At 42.8% G+C, this 23987-nt stretch overlaps 1 protein-coding gene across 1 annotated transcript in view; it reads right to left on the bottom strand.

Annotated features, from left to right (window-relative positions):
* The window catches only part of IFT43 (intraflagellar transport 43), a 115349-nt gene that overhangs the window by 14933 nt on the left and 76429 nt on the right, over nucleotides 1-23987 (bottom strand). The window contains exons 4-5 of the mRNA XM_012803524.2: nucleotides 16202-16234; nucleotides 15282-15328 (exon numbers count right to left, since the gene is read on the bottom strand). Coding sequence (XP_012658978.1) covers nucleotides 15282-15328; nucleotides 16202-16234 — 80 coding nt within the window. The remainder of the gene's footprint in view (nucleotides 1-15281; nucleotides 15329-16201; nucleotides 16235-23987) is intronic.

Below are 23987 nucleotides of genomic sequence, written 5' to 3'. Positions count from 1 at the left end.
CCTGCCTCCGCCTCCCAAGTAGCTGGGACCACAGGCGCCTGCCACAACGCCCAGCCATTTTTTTGGTTGCAGCCATCATTGTTGTTTGGTGGGTCCGGGCTGGGGATTCGAACCCGCCACCTTAGGTGTATGTGGCTGGCGCCTTAGCCGCTTGAGCCACAGGCGCTGAGCCACCTAGGCAGTCTTATACGCTGGATTTAAGCTTAAGGAAGAAATGTCAACATAAGAGAATGGTTTACGAAGCAAAAATGGAGTTGAGACATCAGTGTTCCAATTTTATCAGTTTTTAAAGAATTCTTTCCACTTTCTCGTCACGACAAAGCTGTTTAGGCTCATGGTGACTCTGCTGTTTGCAGAAGGGATGAAGGATATGGTAGAAGGATTAAACAATGAATAAGAGCCCAAAAAGAGCGTTAGAAAGACTGGAGACCGAGATGAACAGGACAGGGAGAAACAGAGACGTGACAGAGTGGAAGACCTCTACAGACAGCATTTTTCTAATTCCACTGACAGCCTAGAATCTCACATCTCTTCTAGCCTCACTGCTTGGCTGTGTTCAGCCACTTTTACCTATTTTCCCTGTTGACATGGATAGAAAATTGAGCAATTACCCTTAAACTCAGCACTCTCAGATCATCCAGATTGCTACACTTGCGGAATTAAGTCCCCGATCACCCCTGGCTAGAAATGGCTCAACTCAGCTTGTCCTTTAGGAATTAAACACTTTTTGGCTGGCCAGAAGGATTTATTATTCCTAAGGTTTTGAGGTATTCAATTCTGTCAAAACTGGACCTCTAGAGGCAAAGGAGCACAGCCCTCTCCAATGGGGAAGGGACATGCCCAAAAGCTGGGAGCTAACAGAAGAGGGAATTGTAATTCCACTCCCAGTCCTGGGCTCCGCTAAAAGGCAACAGTTAAACACAGGAAAGATAGAAGCCTTTTTAAAAGCTCCTGTTTAGGGGGACTTTTCACTTTTTAAAGACATATTTTGGTGCTCATCATTTATTTTCTAATGTGAACTTAGCTCTGAAATAAACTATCCGAAATTTGACTCTACATTCAATTGTGTAGTCAGAGATTATTTAGACATGAACATTTCTTTTTAAAAAATGAAGAATTTGGCTTGGCACCTGTGGCTAAGTGGCTAAGGCGCCAGCCACATACATACATCGAATCCAGCCCGGCCTGCCAAACAACAATGATGGCCGCAACGAAAAAATAGCCGGGTGTTGTGGCAGGTGCCTGTGGTCCCAGCTACTTGGGAGGCAGAGGCAGGAGACTCACTTGAGCCCAGGAGTTGGAGGTTGCTGTGAGCTGTGATGCCACTGCACTCTACCCAGGGGGGACAGCTTGAGGCTCCGTCTCAAAAAAAAAAAAATGAAGATTTTTTCTCCTCTTTGTGTGCCTCTCAGTGTTCACCTTTAAAGTCTCATGTTCTATCCAGAGTGTACTTCCTGGATAGAGATAGAGCTGGACTTTAGACCTGGAGGAGACTCAACAGGCCTGAGCGAGTTAGAGACAGGACACTGTCCTGCATTGACAGTCTGCTCTCCTCTGCCAGGAGCCCCATACGCACCCCCAATTTCCACTCCCCTTTCCTGAAAATTTCTACTCTTCCCTCAAGTTGAAGTTTAAAAGCCACTTCTTCAGCATGACCTTCCCCCGTACCACCTAGTGACCCCCTCCTGCAGGGGACTAATTGTAAGGTGTCCTTACTTTAGTTGTGTGACTATTTGTTTAAATCCTATTTCCCCAACTGGGCTATGAACTGCCAGAGGGCAAGGATGACGAATGCTTTGTTCACCCTCCTGTCCTCAATGGGCAGCCTGGGCACCACATCACACACAGTAGTATTCGGTTGTCGAATGTATGAATGAGTGACGTGTGAACTTGAAGAGACTGGGTTTAATCTTAGTCCAGATCTGATGCTCTTTCTCTAACACCCACAACCTTCCATGACAGAAGTCAAAAGGCCTTTGGACAAGTCAGAAACTCAATTCCAAGAATAAAAATGAGTAATGATGCTACTGAAGGATGGTCATCTAAATAGGACAGATCAGTTCTGCTATACTATAATTTCGGAACCCTGAGGTCATTTGGGCTCTCTGGCTGTCCATCATCCTCCAGCTACTCTCCATAATCACAAATCTCAATTTCCCCGAAGCATTGTGTCAGCTATAGCTGTGATTCTGCCTAGAATCAGCATATTAGGTGACTGGCAATTTTCCTAACTTCAATAAAGGTAGCTTATGTGGGGAGGTTGAATATGTGTAGTTGAGAATAGATTAGAATCAGGACCCATCTCCACAGAACCAGATTCTCTTCTGGTTACTGAGAGCTCCTTGTTCATCTTCCACGTAGAGTCTCTCCTTATACTCAGCATCTCACCTCAGAAGGCCTTTCATATTCTTCTCCAGCTAACGAAATCTTACCCATCCTTCAGGACCAGCACAAGTTTTCCTGGAGAGTTCTCAGTCCACAGGTATTGCTTCCTCTTCTGAATGCGTGACCATTAATAATGACCATTTGCCACTTTCACCTTTCATTAAACTGTAGTCTTAGCTATTTAACTCTTACAATGTCTTTCATCTTTTATGTTCTATCTCTCCAACAAAGTTCTGTGTTGCTTTAAAGCAGGGTGTCCAGCCTTTTGTCTTCTCTGTGCCACACTCGAAAGAAGGGTTGTCTGGGGCCACACATTAAATACATGAACACTAACAAAAGCTGATGAGCAGACAGGCAAAAAAAAAAAGGTCTAATTTTTGTGATATCTGCCACCACAGATAAGCAAAAAAGTCCTCACGTAATAATCCTGATTGTGAAGTGGCCCGTTCAGAGGGTCTTTTAAAATCACTGAGCAGGTCCAAAGTTTGCAATCACTAATATAGCAAATACACATATCTAAGTAATAAAACATCTTTGCTTTTTGGATATTTTTTATTATGAAAGTAAAAGGCAAGTAGGCAACATAAAATTAGTGAGATATCTGGCATTGTATTTGAGAAACTGATGCAGTAATATCTGATCTGATGGTAGTAGTCGCAATTCTCAGTGAGTTCTCGAGGTGCTCATCAGATGTTTTGGTTCTAATTTTATTTTCAATGTGCTGCCTTCTTAAACATAGCTGCTTGCAAATGTAGGTGCTGCCAAAAAGTGAAGACATGAATACGGTATGATTGTGAAGTCATGGATCATCTGTCTCTGGGAAGAAAAGACCTATAAAAGTCCAGTACAGAGACAAGATCAAAAAATTTCAAGTTGTATGTCAGATTGCAGCTCTAAGCATTCCATTCGAAAATTGGCAGATAACATATTTATGTCAACTGAAAATGGAGTCACAAGTGCACTAAAATATTGATTATTTTCTTGGAAATCTTGTATCAAATCAAAAACCAAGGTAGCATACTTTTCGCTGTTCACAGGACTGTGTTTAGCTGATGTGTCAAAATGCATAGAATTATTTGCCTTAATTTGAGCTTGTCATAATTTCAGTTTCATTTGGAATGCTGTTATGGTTTGAAACATCGTATGGATAAGTTGCTTTTCACCTTGGAGATGCATGTTTAACTCATTTAAATGAGTAGTTAAATCTACTAAAAATGCTACATCTGTAAGCCAGTTTTCTTTGTCAAGTTCTGGCACAATTTGGCTTTTACAACCATAAATGACGTGTTAACATGGGGCAAATCATAACTTTTTTTAATATTTGGCCTTGACTTAGCCATTCTACTTCTTTTTTTTTTTTTTTTTGAGACAGGAGCCTCAAGCTGTCCCCCTATGTAGAGCACCGTGGCATTACAGCTCACAGCAACCTCCAACTCCTGGGCTCAAGCGAGTCTCCTGCCTCCGCCTCCCAAGCAGCTGGGACCACAGGCGCCCGCCACAACACCCGGCTGTTTTTTGGTTGCAGCCATCATTGTTGTTTGGCGGGTCCGGGCTGGGGATTCGGACCCGCCACCCTAGGTGTACGTGGCTGGCGCCTTAGCCGGTTGAGCTATAGGTGCCGAGCCAGCCATTATACTTCTGAAAAATAAATGTTGTTATCATAGTCAGCATCTATACTTTTTTTTTTAGACAGTCTCACTCTGTCACCATGGGTAGAGTGCTGTGGCATCATCATAGCTCGCAGCAACCTCAAACTTCTGGGCTTGAGCAATCAGTCCTCTTGCCCTTGCCTCCCAGGTGGCTGGGACTATAGGTATGTACCACTACACCTGACTAGTTTTCCTATTTTTAGTAGAGACCAGGTCTCACTCTTGCTGAGGCTGGTCTTATACTCCTGAGCCCAGACAATCTGTCCGTCTCAGCCTCCCAGAGTGCTAGGAATACAGGCGTGAGCCACCTCGCATGGCCAGCATCAATACTTTGAAGAAATTTCTGGAACTGGTGATGACTCAATCCTTTGGTCCTTAGGAAATGCACACAGTTGTTGACGATTTGCATGATGTTATCCATTTTTAAAGCTTTTGCACATATATTTCTATGACATACTTTGTAATGATATTTCATCAAATGTTAGTTGGGGTGACAAATGCATCCTCTTCTATTAATTGAACAAGTCCCTCTTTTTTACCTACCATCTCTGGGACACCCTTAGTAACTATACCAGATATGTTGACAATGGACAAAGAAAACTGCTTTAACATATAAATCTCTTGATTGATTTGTCTCTTCCGATTGGACTAAAGAAACCATTTCTTCAGTGACATTATATTTATCATCAAAACCTCTAATAAAAATGGCTACTTGAGCTATATTTGTATCGTCAGTACTGTCATCCATAGCCAAAGCATAAAATTTAAAATTAGTAGCTTTACTTGACAAATTTCTTTCAATAAATTTTCCAGTTTCTTCAATTTGCCTGGCTATAGTCTGGTGAAACAAACTGATTTTAGAAATGTCTTCCCTTCTTTTAGGGCAAATTATACGTGCCATACTTTCCATACATGCTTAATTAATTTACCATATGTAAATGGTTTTGACTTTTTTGGTATTAAATATGCTACCACATAACTAGCTTTCACAATGAAATCATCTGAGTTATAAATTTTTTAAAAAGGTTTGATTGAGAAAACAAACTTTTCCTCCGTTCTGCTATTTTGTCTTTAGGACACAATTCTTCATGTAGGCAAATCTGGCAGCATGTTTTTGCACATGATGCCTTTTCAAATTATAGTCCCTGAAAACGTGCACGAATTCCCTACAAATTAAGTGGAGTGCTTATTACTATTTGCCTTAACAAAAAATTAACCATCTGCCCACTTTTCACTGAACATTCTTCCTTCACTAGTAATTTTTCTTTTTTGGCAGGGGGAAGGTTCTGTTTTCTTTTGAAAGACATTGTAGAAGTCATGCTAGGATTAAAAAATAATAATAGATAAGAGAGACTATATTTGCTTTTATTATGAAAGTTAATTCACAGGGTAACAGAAAGCAAAGCTTGGGCCTTCCACATATCAGCTACTGATGAGGGTGAGGCGGAGGGCTGATTTTATAAAACAAGGTGGGTGATGTGTAAGGCACTGCTGAGGTATGGAAGAACTCTTAATAATCAAATAAGAATGCTTACCTGACTTCTATATAACATTACACATTTAATGTTGTGACAGTAGGTTGAAATATTATAATCACTGCCTTGCCAAGTTACCACAAGCATGCGTAACATCTGATGGTGTCAATTTGACTGTGCTTGAAAGGTACCACCTCGGAAGCTGCACACTGCTATAAGCCTGAAGCCACCCTTGTGTACAAACAGCGACACCATACCCATGTTTATTTTTATGTATCATTGAGACATGATGTTGTTGTCTACAAAATTCATATACAAGAACAGTGCAATCGAGTTCCACCAAAAATTCACACACACAAAAATCATAATGTTTTGAGTAAGTTTACGATTTTGTGTTGGGCCACTCCATAACCAGCTTAGGCTGCATGAGGCCCACAGGCTAGGAGTTGGACACCCCTGCTTTAGAGCATAGCCATGCAAGGTCTTGTGAAGGATGTGAAAATCTGTTAACAAAGGCCTAATCAAACTCGCATTTTGTTCTGTTTATAAAGTGTTTTTTAAACATTCTGTCATCTTAAAAAAAATGTTGTGCAATTTCCTCTCTGGTTTCACCATGGGCCTCATTATTCCTTACTATCTTGCACTTCTGCTGTTTCACATGTTTATATTAGGTCGTTAAATCTGAAATGTACAATTTCAAATCAAAAGTTTAGTTTATTGCATCTCAAACAAGAAAAGCAGTACAATTAATCAAAGTATGTGCTTAAACTATCAACACAGTTTTGCAATCTTTATGGTAGCTTGTGTACACCAGTAGTGGGGACGCCTAGAGAGCAAGTAGCAATAAAATTCTGAAAAGTGTTTCCCTCAACTGGCTGAGAACTGAATATTTTTCCCTGCAAGAAGTGGTTCAATGGTCAGTAGAAATAGTAGTCAGTTGGTATAAGGTCTGGTGAATATGGTGGATGACAGAGTTTCCACTGGTTGTAGTAGACAATTGGTGTCATCAAGCTGACCACATGTCATGAAGCTGTAGTGAATAATACCACTGCTGGGCCACCAAACAGATGCCATTAGCTTTTTTTGATGAATATTTAGTTTGGGACTATGTTTTGGTACTTCATCTTTATCCAACCATTGTGCTGAAGGCTGGTGATTATCAAAAAGAATACATTTTTTATCACATGCATTAATGTAGTATAGAAATGGTTCCCCTTTATGTCATGACAGCAAAGAAAGGCAAACTTTAAAATGATTTCTCTTCTGATGCTCATTTAATAGTAACATCAAACCTTACTGCTAATTCACACCTAGGCTGAGATGGATTCGCTTCTGCTACAGCTTTCAGATCATCAATATCCACCTTGGTCTCAGCTTATCCCTGTGGCTCATTTTTTAAATTAAAATTATAAGAACAGAACTCTGTAAACCATCAAAGTATTGTGCATTCATAAGTCACATCCTCCCCAAATACTTTGTTGATATTTTGGGCAGTCTGGGCTGCACTGGTTCCATAATGGAACGAATATTCAAAAATAACGTGGATTTTTTTACTCATCCATGAAAATTGCTCTAAAAAAATAAAAAGATGATCATAAGCCAAAATGTGCATTTGAAAGAATGAGGATGGACCTGCACATACATACACACACACATATCCATGAATTGTCAAAGCAAAATGTTAGCAATATTCATTGTCAACCTTAGGACTTAAGGAAATCAGACATTTCATACTTAATAAACTAATGGTACGGGCCTGGGTTCAGATGCTCCTGAGCTTAGAACCTGGCCTCAATTCTGCAGAGAGTACCCATGAAGTACTTTCTGGTAAATCAACAGATTCCAAAGCCACCTCTAATTGTCACTCGCTCTCTGTTTCTCAAGCTGAAAACACGTCTATTTTCAAAGACCCTTTCTTCTTCTATTTTTCTGTTCTCTTCCCTAGGAAGCCTGAGGCATGAATGAAAGAAGGAAGTGCTTTCCTCCCTAGACAGCAGGGCTGGAAGAGAGAAGGCATCTTGCCTAGGAAAGAATTAGCAACAGGGACCATGGATGAAGCAGGGAAGGCTAATTGCTGAGAAATATACCTAGAGAGACATGACTCCTGAGGGGGGAAAAGAGGAGAAGGCATTTTCTCACCAGATCAGAAGCTCTTGGAGGACAAGGATTGTCTCAATCATTACTATGGCTTCTGGAGCCATACAGGCCTCAGGAGGTACTGGACAAAAGCCTGCTGGCTTCCCTCAACAAAACCTGACCTCTGAGGCTGGTGGTGGAAGGAGCTGACCTACCTGGAGGGGGCCCTGACCTTAGGCCCTCATTTCTATTCACTGAGATTAATCTTTTCCTTTGGGAGTGATCATCAAACACCCATTTCCACCAAGCCTAAGAAAATGATTAGCTGCTTCTCAAGTGATAATGGCCCTCTTTGTGCTGATGACTTCTAAGAACCTGAATGTGATTTTATTAATATTAAGGGAACCAGTAGGTTTCCTCAGAGGTGCCCAGGATCTATTTAATGTCTCTGCTGAAGAGGCATCCATGGATGACTCAGGACAATCATTCATGGAGTCTCCCCACCTACTGGATATTCTAAGTTCAAAGGAGCAGCCTCCACTAGCCAACCAAGTAATTCTCTGAGCAAAGATAATTCTAGAAACTAGTTATATGTAACATATGATTCCTACTGCATAATGGATTCTAAACATTCATATACAGTGAAATGGACTAAGTCAAGTGTGAAGTGTAACATATGAACTGATTTTCCATTAAAGGACTCAGGCATAACTGCACGGAAAACAGATTTATGCCTTGGAAAAGGCATCCCTCCTAGAAGGTAAAAGCAAGTATACTCGCTGACAAGAAAGGGTTTTGTGCTTCAAACCTCCAGAGCCAAAATAAAGGCCAAATCACAAATTTCACAATCCACATTCATGAAGGAGAAAAAAATATTAGAGGTGTTCTCTGAAAACAGTTATCTTTTCTTCTTTCCTTCCTTAATGAAATTTTATTAAGCATCTTATCAATCATTTTAGGCTCTCTATATTACAAATCTGCAAGCTGACATCAATACAACCTCCCCAAGGAAGAAGATTTGCTGGAAGGGCTGTACCATTCATTACAGTCCAGAGGCTAAGAATGAAGGCCCTGGGGTCAAAATCCATATTCAAATACTGGCGCTCCCACTTACTGGTTGTGTGACTGTGGGTACGTCTACCTTTCTTTGCTTTAGTCTGCTCACCTCTAAAATTAAAAAAAAAAAAAAAATGAGCCAGTCGTGGTGGCCCAAACCCGCAGTCCCAGTATTCAGAGGCTGAGGTAGGAGAAGCCCACCTTAAGCCCAAAGGTTCAAGGTTAGCCTGGGCAACAAAGCAAGACCCTGTCTCTAAAAATTTTTTAATAAATAAGTAAATAACAAATAGCTCATTAATTTAAAATGAGGATAATGAACGATGTAAATGTCTATCAACAGGTGAAAATACCATGGTATGCTCATAAGTTGGAATACTACTTAGCAATAAAAATGAGCAGGCCAATGATACAGACAAGGACTTGGATGAACCTCATTACACGGAGTGAAAAGAGGCAGGCACAAAACAGTACATACTGATGCTTCCATTTATATAAAATTCTAGAAAACGTCAACTACTCTCTAGTACAAAAAACACATCAGGAGGTGCCTGAGGCTGGGACAGAGGAGGGATGCTCTGTAAGGAGCATAGAGGAACTTCCAGGGGTGATGAAAATGTTCTGTACATTGCTTGCAGTGGTGGTTTCACAGGATATATACACCTGCCAAAACTCAAATTGTACACTTACATATGGTTTCTTGCATATAAACAGTTTTTTGCATATAAACCAGACCTCAACAAAATTGATTTTAACTGACTTTCCCATTGATTTGTTTTGAGAATTAAATGAGAACATAATGTAGCTGGTAGACAGTAAAGTCTGTTTAACAAATGATGATGACAGTGATATTGGTGGATACAGGAGCATGAGAGCAGAAATGTCTTCCCGTGAACTGAAGACCAGACTTTTTGTCTGTGTCCGGCTATTCTGAATAACAATCTCTAAACCTCAATAGCTTAGCATGTCAAATGACAGGTTTAGACAAGATCACCCACAGAGTTTCTTAAAGTTGCAATAATTTGGTTTTTTTTTTTTTTTGGAGACAGATCTCACTCTGTCATCCTGGGTAGAGTGTCATGGCATCAGAGTTCACACTCCAACACTCCACAGCTCATACTCTTGGGATCAAGAGATCCTCCTGCTTCAGCTTCCCGAGTAGCTGGCTACAGGTACCCACCACAACACCCGGCTAATTTTTCTATTTTTAGTAGAGGTGGGGTCTCTTGCTCAGGCTAGTCTGGAACTCCAAACTCCAGAGCTCAGAGGATCCACTTGCCTCAGCCTCCCAGAATGCTGGGATTACAGGTGTGAACCACCAAGGGAATCTGGCCAAACAATTTGATCTTAAAGTGATGATGCCACAAAGGCAGTCAGTACAAACTTCTAATTATAGGCATTTATAATGTATACAGACTTTAGTATTCAGAGGGTTTGCTATAACATTTAACAGTTGCTCCTTTAAATGTACCATTTCCACATTAAAAAAAAAGTGGAGAAAGTAGGATTTCAGAAGTCTTTTGAAGGGAACTGGAAAGAGGTTCAAGGGAGGGTGGGGGGAAAGCCTGGAGAAAAATAGCAGTGGAGGTGAACCTTCCATAGACCATGAATTTGTTTCCCTGTGTTTCCATTTGGAAGTTTCTGCCCTAGAACTCTAAAATCTTTTTTCCTGAATTTAAAGTATTCTTACCTAAAAGTCTCTTGACTTTGAACAAATATAATACATGAGCAACTGGGAACTGAAGCTGTCCAAAAAAGATGTACTGCAGGAGGCAACTTGCCCTATACTTACTTCTAGGCTCCTTCAAGATGGACCAGGTCCTCACACCACAAATCACCTGCCTTTATCACCGGTCTCCCTCTCCCTGCCTCAAACGAGAGGCTCTAGAATACCACTCCAATCAGTACAGCTTCCACATATACTGCTCCTTAACCACATACCAGCTCTGTTCATGTCCAACAGAGACACTGCCTCCTGAGTCCTTGGGCCCACACTCCTGGAGTGTCACTTTGCTGCACTATGCAGCCAGTGGCAGAAGCACGGTCTGTGAGGACAGACCGATCAAAAGCATGGCTAGCAGCCACCAACCCCTGAGCTGCCCGTCTGGCACTGGCAGAAGACATCCTAGGTACAAGTCTGCGATAATAGACTCTGGAAACAGAAATGTAAGGTACCATATTTAATGCAGTCATTGGGGATCCTAGTACTCTGGGAGGCCAAGGTGGGAGGATCCCTTGAGCTCAGGAGTTCAAGACCAGCATGAGCAAAAGCAAGGCCCTATCTCTACTAAAAACAGAAAAACCCTGGTGTGGTCATGTATGTCTATAGTCCCAGCTACTTGGGAGGCTCAGGCAGGAGGATTGCTTGAGCCCAGGATTCTAAGGTTGTTGTGAACTAGGCTGACCCCACGGTGCTCTAGCTTGGGTAACAGAGTGAGATTCTGTTTCAAAAAATAAAAAATACAGTCATTGGGAATTATTAGTAGGTAGAGAAGTCTGGGAGCTAAAAGGAGTTTAGTGGGTTGAACTAAAGAGGAATATCTGGCAAGAAGAGATACTAGAAAGCAAGGAAACGGCTGGAAAATGATGAGAATGTGCTTATAAGCTATGACTAAGACTTAGAGTGTGGCTGGGTTTCCTGACCTCTAGGAGTACTCTTTCACCTTAAAACCCCTCTAGAATAAGCTGAGGTAGAAATATTCTTCACATAACTTCCATCCTCCCTGGTCCTCAGTCCTGGTTTTTAGAGACACAATGGCAGGACTGCCAAATATTTATCTAGGGAGTTTACTTAAATTGATGCAGATCTAGGCCCCAATTCCACCTTTTGATTTGTGCATGGCCTGGGAATCTGTATTTTAACCACCATCCCAGAATATTTCATAAATGTCTGTTTTGACCCTCTCTCTCATTTTGCAATTACCAGGTAATTCTATAGGTTTTACAGAATGAATCCTTTCTCAAAGGTGTTGAAAGAAGGATTTGGACTACACATTAAGCCACAAGCAAGTAGGTGGTACTAGACTTGATCCCCCCCCCCAATAGTACACCACTAGAAAACTGGGGGGAAATCTACAACACTACTGTTTCTAGACACATAAGGTAACACAAGACTGATTCCTGAGAGAAGGGAAACAGATGAAGTAAGCCCCAGGTCACCTGGTTTTCTGCCTAAGGTACTTCCTGGTCTCTGGAAGAGTGAGGGGCAACTCCAGACAGAGCATGGAGGTCTAGCTGAGTTGAGAAGAGAGAGACTAAAGTTTAGAGGGGCTTAGGCTGCTGGATCCAAGAAGCATCGAACAACTGGGAGCTGTGCCGAGGAAGAGCCCCAAAGCCTAAACAGACGATATACAAAGCTGTGCCTCAGTAGGGGGAAACTCTACAAGGATGGGCAAAGAATCACCACCAAGAAGGTGTGGGCTGCTCCATCTCCAGAGCTTATACAGAATGGGAGGATGCTTGGCTCCACCTAGCCAGAGTGGAGAGATCTTACTGAACAACTACTATGCACTCAGGAGAGACACCTTATTATATTAGGGATAATTCTCACTCTGTCCTAATAAAATTTAAAAAATATTTTCAAAAGGATCAAGTTGACTGACAAATACATTGACTCCCTATGAAAATAAATATAGATGGTTCCCAACTTACAGTGCTGTGACTCAATGACTTCTTGACTTTACAATAGTACAAAAGCACTCAGTACACTCCACTTACAATGACATTACATGTGGATAAATTCATAAGCTGAAAATATAAGTTGAAAATGCATAAACATACACATTACAGTATTTTCATCTCACATTATATTTTTAACTTACAATGAGTTTATATGGATGCAACCCCACCATAAACACAGGAGTGTCTGTATAGATTCTTAAAACGAAGACAAGATCCAGACTCTCAACATGTAATAGTAACATTCACAATGCCCAGCATATAATGAAAAACTACTAATCATGTGAAGAAGCAGGCAGTCCCCAGGTTACGAATAAGACAGGTTCTGCAGGTTTGTTCTTAAGTTGAATTTGTATGTAAGTTGGAAAAGGTACCTATTACCTGTAATAGCCTCCATTTGTAAGTGTGAGCTATACATTAAGTCAAATGTTCGTAACTTGGGGACTGCCTTATGACTTGTAATCAGAAGAAAAATTGGTCAATAGAAACAAACTCAGAGATAGAGATGATGAAATTAGCAACAAAAGAACTTGAAAACAGCTAACTACTACATTTAGATCCAAAATCCAAATGCTCCAAAATCTAAAACTTTTTGAGTGGCAGGACACTGCTCCAAGAAAATGCTCCCTGGAGGATTTCAGATTTTTAATATTGGATTTGGGATATTTGACCAAGTAAGTACAATGCAAATACTCCAAAATCTGAAACAATTTGGAATCTGAACTGCTTCTTGGTACCAAGCATTTCAGATAAGGGATACTCACCCTGTATAAGGGCTACTATCAAGAGTAAAGGCAAACATGAACAAAAGAGGAGATAAGTAGAAAATATATTAGAAAAGAACCAAACAGCACTGCTAGAGCTGAAAATACACTGTCTGAAATAAATTCACTGCCTGGCATTAATAGCAGATTGGATATTTTAGAAGAAAAGACCCCTTACACAACAGTAGGAACTATCCAAACTGAGGAACAGAGGAAAAAGTAGACTGAAAAGCAAGAAACACCAAGCCTCAATGACCCACGTGGACATACACACCCGAAACTGAAGTCCCAGAAGGAGCAGGAGAGACAGAAAATATATTTAAAGAAATAATGGTTAAATTTTTCTAAATTTGATATAAAATTATAAATCCACAGATTCAAGAAGTTCAAGGAGGATAAACACAAAGAAAACCATACAAAGGTACGTCATAGCCAAGTTGCTGAAAATAACTAACAAAGGAAAAGAATTTTTTTTTTTTGAGGTTGGTTGGTTTCGCTCTGCTGCCCCAGGCTAGTGTGCCATGGAGTCAGCCTAGCTCACAGCAACTTCAGGCTCCTGGGCTCAAGCAATCCTCCTTCTTGACTCCCAAGTAACTGGCACTATAGGTGCCCACCACAATGCCCAGCTGCTTTTTCTATTTTTAGTAAAGATGGGGTCTCACTCTTGCTCAGGCTGGTCTCCAACTCCTGAGCTCAAGGGATCCTTGTGCCTCACCCTCCCAGAATGCTAGGATTATAGGGGTGAGCCACCATGCACAGCCAAGGAAAAGAAATCTTAAAAGCAGCTAGAGGGGAAAAGATACATATTACATATGGGGGAAGAAAGATAAGAAAACTATTGACTTCTCATCAGAAACAGTGTAGGCCAGAAAACAATGAAATAGCTGTTTAAGTACTAAAAGAAAAAAAATTGTCATCCTAGAATTGTATATCTTATGAAAAATAAGGACATTTTCAGACAAACAGGGCAAAAAAAATTGTTGCCATAGGACTTCTCTACAAAAAATGATGAAGTTCTTCAGGCTGAAAGACACTGATACCAGACAGAAACTAGGATCTGCACAAAGAAATGAGTGTGAAAATGGTATACATATGTGTGGGTTCAAAAAGGCTTTAGGCTCCATGCCTGTAGCACAGTGGTTACGGCGCCAGCCACATGCACCGAGGCTGGTGGGTTCGATCCCGGCCCAGGCCAGCTAAACAACAATGACAACTACAACAACAACAAAATAGCCAGGCTTTGTGGTGGGCACATGTAGTCCCAGCTACTTGGGAGGATGAGGCAAGAGAATCGCTTAAGCCTAAGAGTTTAAGATTGCTGTGAGCAGTAATGTCACGACACTCTATTGAGGGTGACATAGTGAGACTCTGTCACAAAAAAAAAAAAAAGTCTTTAGTAACTTAGGTGCCAAGCATAATCTCCCGATTGGATTTCATTTTAGAGATACATATAAACCTCATCTTTTTTCCCTGTGTTCTGAACACAGGTTTCAACTATGCCCTGGCTGCTTACCTTTTTAGTCCTGTTCCCCTCTTTTATACAGTCAGCCATGAACCAACTTTTCTATGTCATGCACTAGAGATAAATAAGGCATTGGGGTCTGCCATTAGGAGCTTAGAGCCTGGTAGGAAAACCAATCAATCCCTCAAAGAGTTAAAGTGATATATCCTAACTGTACTCAAATCCTGGCTCTAGGCACTCAGTAGATCTGTGACCTTGGGCAACTTAACCTCTCCATGCCTTAGTTTCCACAACTGTAAAACGGGGATAACAATTGCACTAAGGGGTTATGGTAACTTATATAAACTGGTAAACAGTTTCTGGCCTATAAACACCTAATACATATTAGCTACACTATGTTACAATGGAGGTTTGCCAAAGAGGGTATAAGGAACACTGAGAAAGGGGAGCTGAGTCAAAGAGGGAGTGGGATAGAAAGGGAAAACCTTTCTGAGGAGGTGGTGCTTCAGCTGAGTCGTGGAGGTCAAGCAGGATCAGTGGATAAGGAAGGGGAGGGCACTCCAGGCAGAGGCAGCAGCAGATAGCAAGTTAGAAGTGTGAACCACGGTGTGTGATGAGACCACTGCAAATGTTTATAGTAGGGCTGCAGCAAACGGGGTGCAGCTGAGGCCCATGAAATGCTCTGGGTGCTCTGGGGGAATCTCTAAGAAGCCCTTGACTTCCTCCAAGGAACTCTTACCTCCTCCGTCATCTGGTCTATCCAGGCTCTGCTGTCTTAGGCGATAACTGCCCCCCAAAAAAGAACAAGAGAAAAAATGAATTTCTATCACAGAAAAGAACTCAAATTTTTATTGTATCAATTCTTTCTCCTAGATAAAAATATCCCGGGACCCACCTTCCTTGTCAACTTGGTCAAACCTAATAAGGCAACTGGGTCTGTCACGTGTGGACACACCATCCCCAGAGAGCGGCATCCCCCAGACTATGACGGGAATGCTCCCCTCCCCCCACGCTGCCTTCACAGCCACCCTTAGGCAGACTCCATCTTTCCTTTGTTTGAATGTACATCTTAGGAGAAGGCTAGGCTAGGAAGCTGGTGCTGCTTCTGCCCATCTGTATCACTGGAGCAGAAGGCGCGGGTCTGTACCCTGACATCTGGGCATGCAATTCTACAAACCACAAGGTGGGAGATAGGACATGGCTGGGAATGCTGCAGTCTAGACCTTCAGCTGAAGAAGCAGCAATAACTAAACCTCTGATTTAGTAGGCGTAATTCCAGCCATAGACCATGGCCAGATTCATACTGTCTTTTTTTTTTTGTAGACACAGAGTCTCATTTTATCACCCTTGGTAGAGTGCCATGGTGTCACATAGCTCACAGTAACCTCCAACTCCTGGGCTTAGGTGATTCTCTTGCCTCAGCCTCCTGAGTAGCTGGGACTACAGGCACCCACTACAACGCCCAGCTATTTTTTTGTTGCAGTTTGGCTGGGGCTGGGTTCGAACCTGCCACCCTCGGTATATGGGGCCAGGGCCCTACTCGCTGAGCCACCGGCGCAGCCCTATACTGTTTTAGTTTTTAATGCTATGTTCAAGATAGGCAAGACTACCCTTTGACAAAGGTTACCGTAGGATACCATAAGAACAGTGGAAACGTACTCTTCTACTTCTTCAGACCCCTTCTTTCCGAACCTGAAGAGAAGAAAACACAAGGTTTATGTGAGAACCTACTAGTCTCAGGCTCCGAGGAAGTGTCTTGGGGAAGGGTTTCAAAAGTGAGGCCAGTCAGTTCATCACAGGTGCTTTCTTTGACTGAATTCCTCTTTGCAGACCGAGGCCCACACCAGCTGGACAGATGGCAGACACTGCAGTGCCTCCTCACAGCCTTGTTTCAGCATAACTCCGAGTGAAACAGTGAGTTTAAGTGCAGGCTAAGCCAGAAGCTTAAAATTCAAATGGGTGCAGATGATACGGTGTCCTTCTTCCTTTCAACAACTAATTGACTAATTTATAGAGCATTGCTTGACGTCTGAGGCCCTGAGTCTTACTTGGTGCTCTTAGCATGTGCAGCCTTCCCGGGAGCAAATGGGGGCGCTGGCTGCATAGCTCAGGCTGCAGGCTCAGGCACTGTTTCTCTGTGTCCTCCACCTAAAGGACCAGAAGACCTTGTGAATGATATTGGGTGAGCAGCACACCTTAAGAGATTCTCTGAGAACAGAAAGCCTGGCTGACACAAGTCCATTTGTCTAAGGCAGGGTTCTCACACATTAGTGTGCATGGGAACCATCTGGGGAGTCTGTTAGACATATAGACTGGGGGGCCTGGCAGTGACAGATTTCTGAATCAGTTGGTTTGGGAGAGTCCAGGAATGTGCATTTTAAAATTTTAATCTAAGTAGGTTACTACTGACACTCTGAGAAAGACTGATCCAAAGTCTTCTAATTAAGATTGGCAAGATGGTTAATTGTTAAAGTCGGGTATATGGTGATTACATTTTTATATGTCTGAAAATTTCCACAACAACACAAGTTGCTATATGTTTTAAATGAACCCTTGTAAGTCAGAAATCTAGCACCAGGATAAGCGTGGGCAATGTGATGGACAATGTCACAATGGCCTAGAGGCAGGAAGTGTGAGAAGACACAGCCAGTAGGAGCTGCATGGGAGCCAACAGGCAATTCTTGGAAAATGCAAACAACTCCACCCACAAGTATAATCACATTAATTTTTCTCAATTGAAAAAAAATAAATTAAAGTCAAGTTTAAATAAACTATTTTGCATGAAATTTACTCTATCAACTGTACTATTTATTTTTATTTTTTTAAGACAGTGTCTCATTTTGTCACCCTTGATAGAGTGCCATGGTGGCACAGCTCTCAGCAACTCAAACTCTTGGACATAAGTAATCCTTTTGCCTCAGCCTCCAGAGTAGCTGGGCCTACAGGTACCTACTGCAATACCAGCTATTTCTTTTTTTTTTTTTTTTAGAGACTTGGTCTCACTGTTGCTCAGGCTAGTCTTGAACTCTTAAGCTCAAGCGATCCACCAACCTCAGCCTCCCAGAGTGCCAGGATGACAGGTATGAGCCACTACACCCAGCCTATCAACTGTACTATTTTGAAAGAGAAAGCAAGCCAGGTATGGTGGTAGACATGTATATCCCAGCTACTTGGAAGGCTGAGGCAGAAGAATCCCTTGAATACAGGAATTTGAGCCCAGCCTGGGCAACATAGCAAGATCCCAACACTTAAAAAAAAAAAAGATAGCTAAAGTGAGGAGGGAGAAAAGAATGGGTAGGTCCAATAGGACAGATAGGATGTAACAACTCTGAGGGAATCTCCCAGGCTGCAATTTTTGACTTGTAAATGTCAGGGTAAGGAGACTGAGCAATTAGAGGCAGGAGAGTGGAGGGACAGAAGGGCAATGAGAGACACCACAGGGAAACTGCAGCAGGGTGCCCAGGGTATCCCCACTGCTGGATGCTCTGTCTCAAGGCAAACAGATCCTAGAAGTCTGTCAAGCAGCCACCAAAGCCACCTTCCATGGGTGGAGGGGGAGGAGGACAGAAGCTGTTTTCCCAGTTCACGCCATTCCCTAGGACCACTGCCTCGGCTTGTCTCTGTGCTTTCCCTGTGCAAAGGATGCAGCTACTATGCCACCAACGGTAGAAGTGCTTGAATGAAGAATAACAGGACGGCCGAGGCTAGGTGGACAAGGCTAGTGTCTTCCTTGTGTTCACAAGAGACATACTCATCTCTGATTACCCTCAGGAGTTCTGACCAAATTGTTCCTTCCTACACAACGTGCCATGGCAAAAGCAGCAGCGATTTTGTCTGAAGGAAACGATGATGATGCTAATCTTTAGGGGAAGGCTGGTTAATTGCCACTTATCCGCTCAACATCCAAAAGGGGGATGAGTTTAATATTCAGCTTAATTGCGGCTGAGCCCACATCCTGTTCTCTCTCACTCTAGGGGGAGCCCAAGGACCCCCCCATCTTATTTCTCTCCCCAGAGGAGGGAGAGAGATCGAAATGGAGTCCTCCAGGATAGGCAGCAGGGATGCCCTCAGGTGGTGTTCTCTCCCTCTCTCTCTCCCCCAGAAACAGCAGGTTCTGCTAGACAGAGGGCCTGGTGGGATGGAGCACCCTGCCTCTCTGACTTGGGTCACAGACGCAACACTGGTTGCTTCTGGGCCTTTCTAGCCTGCAGATGAGTTTAGTCTGAGTCATGCTTTTGCTTGTTTCTTGTTTTGGTCTGTTTTAATGTGAATTCACTGCCAAAACTGAGAGATTGTGTACAAAGATCTAGATTTCTGGATTCTTTCAAATAAAAAGGCTGGTGACACTGGACCTGGGCTAGGAGAACCTGAGCTCTGGGCCCCTCTGGCTCCCTAACATTGGGTGGGGCAGAACTAGTTCTTAATCACTGGATGTGGACTGCTGGTTTTCTTATAGGAGTTGGAGGCAAGTGGATGACTTCCTATGCTATGCAGCTACTGAATGTGGGAAAGCAAAGGGAAGATGAAGTAGGGGGGATATTTTAGGGGAATTGGCGGAGGGTGTGTTCTTTATATACATGTGAATACGCAAATTTGTCTATGTATCTCAGGAATGCAATCCAAGGTATCATACAGAAATAAAACCCCACTTCAAAGACTTACTTCACCTCATGCTAACACAATGCCACAAACCACCTCAAGGACACTGAATATACCACAACGTTCTTTAAACTACAGGTCTTGACCCACTAGGAGTCCTGAAATCAATTTAGATCACCACGAGCTTTTTTTTTTCTCTCTTTCTTTTTAAATAGCATACAGGGTACATGTTAAATTTATTAAGTGTAAAATATAAATGTCTTAACACAATAACTAAGAAAATGCAGTGAAGGCTATGTTAACTAGTTTGATAAAAATATTTCAAAGGGTATATAAAACCAGCACATTGTACCCGATGACTGCATTAATGTACACAGCTATGATTTAATTAAAAAAAAATAATAAAATAAATAACATAGAAAAGAGTATACTACAGAGAGTTAAGGGTATGCATTATGTAAACTTTTTGTTTCCAGTTTTAGAATACACACATGCCCAGTCACCACATTGCATGCAGTTTTAAATTATTGGCAACAGTTCAAAAACAAGCAAGCAAACAAACCAAAATCTAAAACACAGTGGTCTACCGCAGCCCACCAGGGCAGGTAACCAGAGAAGGATCTGGGGCTGAGTCCTGCCTGCCGTGGACTGCACAGAGACTGAGGCCGAGGTAAAGCATTGTGTTGTGGGCTCTGGGTCACCTCTTCCTCACAGACTTGTTTCTTTCCCAACTTCTGAGGAAGCTGAGGTCACTGATGTGGCCTGTGTGACCTGGCCCCCGCCTAGGCAGATGGTCTGCAGCGCTGAGGTCAGCAATCTTGGGCTGCCTGTTACTGCACCACGGCCCACACGCCTCCTTCCCCAGAAGAGGGTCTGGGAAGCTGACAATGACCGCAGTGACCTGGGAGGCCCACCTGACACAGAGCACTACTTGACACTCTTCAAAGACTCACACCTACTAACACTGTATCAGTTGAGCTCCAGAGAAGAGGCAAAAGGGGTTTTAGTAGCTCCATCTGATACATGGGCAGGGACACTGGATGCTGCCGTTGTGCGCTTAGCCCAAATCACAGAGCTAGTTATGATGATGAAACCAGAAACTGTTATCTCCTGACTTACCCTAGATTCCAAACCCTTTACCCCAATCCTCTCCAAGAGCAGATACTCGCTGATTTTCTAATGTCCCCACGGCACCCAGACATCCGTTTGGATTTGCTATGCAGACAGTCCCTTCTTGACTTGCCCTGTTTACGGAAGGAAAGACAGCACAGACAGAGAATTGAAAGCTGGAGAGAATCCTTTAACCTGGTAGTACTTCACCAGCAGTGCACGAGAGAATCACACCCAGACATGGGCTAGGCTCATCCCCAAGCCCCTTGAGGCAATAACTTCTAGAAATGGGACCTAGTGACAGAGATGAGAATTATTGCCCTAAATCTTATTTCAGATATTAGACTTGAACACTCTAGTTGCTAAGCAGCAGAACTGAAACCTATTTGCCTTCTCCTCTGACTTGCCTACTTCCTTTTAACAGAAGTGTTAATGAACATGGACTTGACTTAAAGGCTGAGGGGAGGAAGACAAAGCAAGGAGCCTGAATGGTCCATGGTGAAGCCTCCATTCCTGAGAGTTCCTGAATTCACACCTGAGTCCATGGTGTTCACAGAAACTAAAATAGGTGCTCACCACCAAGCCAGGCCCAGAGCAATTCAGATCCGATTAGAGATGCTTGTTCAATATTCAAAATGTAAAACATAGAGGTTGCTGAACCAGCACTTTGAAAAGTTAATTAAATGCCAGCTTTCTTTTTAAGAGCTACTCCATCACTCACTGATTGCTTTGGCCATGTTGCAGAATGAAGCTTGAACTCTGGACAATGAGAATAAACATTCTCCCTCACCTCCGCCTGTAGAGATGGGCGATGAAGTAAGGACACACTGGCTTCATCCTTCCTATGAGTACCGTGCCTGACCTGGCCAGTGACTTGGCAAAGGGGAAATCACAGCCAGCTCAGTTTGGTCCTTTCCAAATTGCCAAGAATGCTCAGCCATGAAGCCACCACATTCTGGAAACCTCAGCCTCTCAGGTAAAGGACATACAGATGAAGTTGTGACCTTCATCTAAAGCTCAGTACCTCAGCTGCATACTCAACTAGTCCCTTCCCGATTTTCATCCCAGCTTCTCTCTGGCTATGCTTGGTCTGTCCTCCTTGGCTTGGTGCATCCACTGTCCACTCTCAGGGCAAAGCCCATTCCCAGGAGTTCTGTGCTGCCCCTATCACCCTGACAAGTCTGTCATAAGGAAGGTGATTACTGATAACGACAGTCAACATTTATTGAGCTTGTTGGGCACCAGGCACTGTTATTACAGTATTTACATGTTACTACCATATTATCCAACAGCATATCTATATAGTAGTAAACATCATCTTATTTAATTATCATATTTAATTTGCTCTGCTTTACAGGTGAAGAGACTGGGGCTTCGAAAGGTAAAGTACTTTGCCTAAGGCCATCTACCTAGGAAGTGGTAGGGCCAGAACGCAAGCCCAGGCTGTCTAACTCCAATACTCAGTTCATAACCTCTACAGAAAGAGACAAACAGGCAGTTCTACACTGTGGGAAACGCTCTTTGTAGAGATGCCACTTCAAATCCAATTAATAATTTCCAGGACAGGGACATGTGGTCAACCTATAGCAGGCTATAGCTTTGTCAGGTTTGACAACATGGTAGTTAATGCTGGCTTAATTGTCCTGTGATTTATTACATGCATGTTTTATTTATAGCATGACAGCTTACATTAAGGCAAAAAAGAGATCCTGTCGAGCTAAGTCACCTTTCCCTCCTCTTCAAATTTCTTTTGCCCAAATGCAATCCCTCTTTTTGTGCATGTGGAGCCCATAGTGACATTCAGTGCATAATTTGAGGATAAGCTGATCCCACTGGTGAATCCAGTGTCTGTAGTCACACAAGACCATGGTGAACTTGGTTCCTCATGGTTTCTCTAGGGGGAAGGAGGAGGGTCTTGATGGTAAAAAGTGTTATGATGTAAAAAACCTTCCCTGCCTGCAGGTCTGTCTCCTCTGTCCTTCCTGCTGCACTGCGGGCCTGGTCTGGCTAGCATGACCAGGAATCCACACGAACATGGTTATGTCTGTGTGACTAACAAGTGCTCATGACCCCAGGTGCAAGGACTCCGCCAGCCTCTGGGGAAGAGACCTCAAACCAACCTGGATTCCCCAGCACCAGATATAAGGCCTCGACTGCTGCTACACGGGTTATATGCTGAAGGGTAAAAGGCAGCCCTAATGTAGACATCATCTCAGTTAAAACGTTTCTCTCGAGTTTAATGTAATACTGCAGAGATCTAAATGGAGATAAAGTACCACGGCTCAGAGAACAGCCAGGATGCTATCTTCATGCAGCATGACAATGTTCAGTGGTTAATTAGCCACCATTAACCTATTTTAGCAGGGGACATAACTGGGATAAATGGGGGGGAAGTGTCCTTGAAGTCTCTTAATATCCACGGCACACACTGGACCCTAGACTCACCTCTCTGCGGTAAGGCAGAATAAGCTTAAAATAGACCAAAGTGCCAGGCACCTGGAGCCTGGGCTGCCCCAGGGAAGGCCCTCTGCCAGCCTATCCCTCCTGGATCACAGCCTCTGATCTGGAGAGGAATGCAGAGTTTGGGCAAATGGTTACAACTTGTTGCAGGGGAGAGGAATACTACAGCCATAGCAAGCCACTCACATGGCTCCCATTACAAAAGAGAAGGTGTCCTGCAGCCAGGGGCCGAATGCATAAAGACAAACTGGCAAAAGGAGAGCAGAGGTCCCCACTAAACTGGTGCCAAAGCTACCTGACATTTTAAAATGTAGCACTCCCTCCTCTGGAGAAAAAGGAAATCAAAATGCCATTTTCTTGAAAGGTTTTCTGCCCTCTTAATTTAAAAATGTCCAATAAAAATTTCACAATTGCCTCCAAATCTCGCTGATGTAAATTTTACCAAGGCATAAAAGATAGGAGGCAGTGTGTCCCAGATCATCTAACATGTCACTAGCAAATCCCAAACCAAGGCTCTGCTTTATACATGTGTGACCCACTACCTGTGCCTTCACACTGAAGACCCTAATCAGAGGAAAGGAGCCATCTTTCACTGTCATTATGGTTACACTGTCCCTTCAGTGTCAGGTAGTTTACTGGATAACTGGGGTCCTTCTGCTCTGAGATGTCCCCATGCCTACCATTCCCATTAAAAGCCAGGTATTTCTCATGCACTGAAGTTTTCCTTGTCCAATAGATTTATCCTCATTTCAATCTCCCCTAAAAGCTGAAGTTTCTGCGCCCTTCCCCTCACTTCCTAGTTCTTGCCATTGATGTGTTTGGCGTCCAATATATATTAGCAGGTAATGTATTTTCTCCCTTCTTTTAAAGACAAGCAAGAATTCCCAGGCACCTAAATCTTGGTACTATGGAGTTTTAGGTCACACCAGATAATATTTAACTCCCTTCACCATAGTTCATCAATAAGGCATCTGGTAGAAAGATGAAAACCTGCCTCCCATCCTGTCTGTAGACAGCCAAGCTCTACCCAATTGAAGGCAAGGCAATTCCTGGGTGAAGTTTGCCCCCTGCTGGTCAGATTAAAAATAACTCCTTTGTTCCGATTTAAACTAAAAGAGCGTTTATTTAATGTATTAAAAAAGGTTGAAATATAGGGAAACAGTTTTAGTACCTAGTAGTAGATATGGGAACATATAAAATGTATATGGATGCCTGTTATCAAGAAGAAGCTGTAGGGCAGCGCCTATGTCTCAAAGGAGTGGGGCGCTGGCCCCAT

The sequence above is a fragment of the Otolemur garnettii genome, unplaced genomic scaffold, assembly GCF_000181295.1.
Source record: "Otolemur garnettii isolate 467f Iridium unplaced genomic scaffold, OtoGar3 scaffold00020, whole genome shotgun sequence".
In the NCBI taxonomy this organism is placed as follows: domain Eukaryota; kingdom Metazoa; phylum Chordata; class Mammalia; order Primates; family Galagidae; genus Otolemur; species Otolemur garnettii.
The sequence above is the reverse complement of the archived record's forward strand: the minus strand, read 5'-3'. Positions and strand labels throughout refer to the sequence as shown.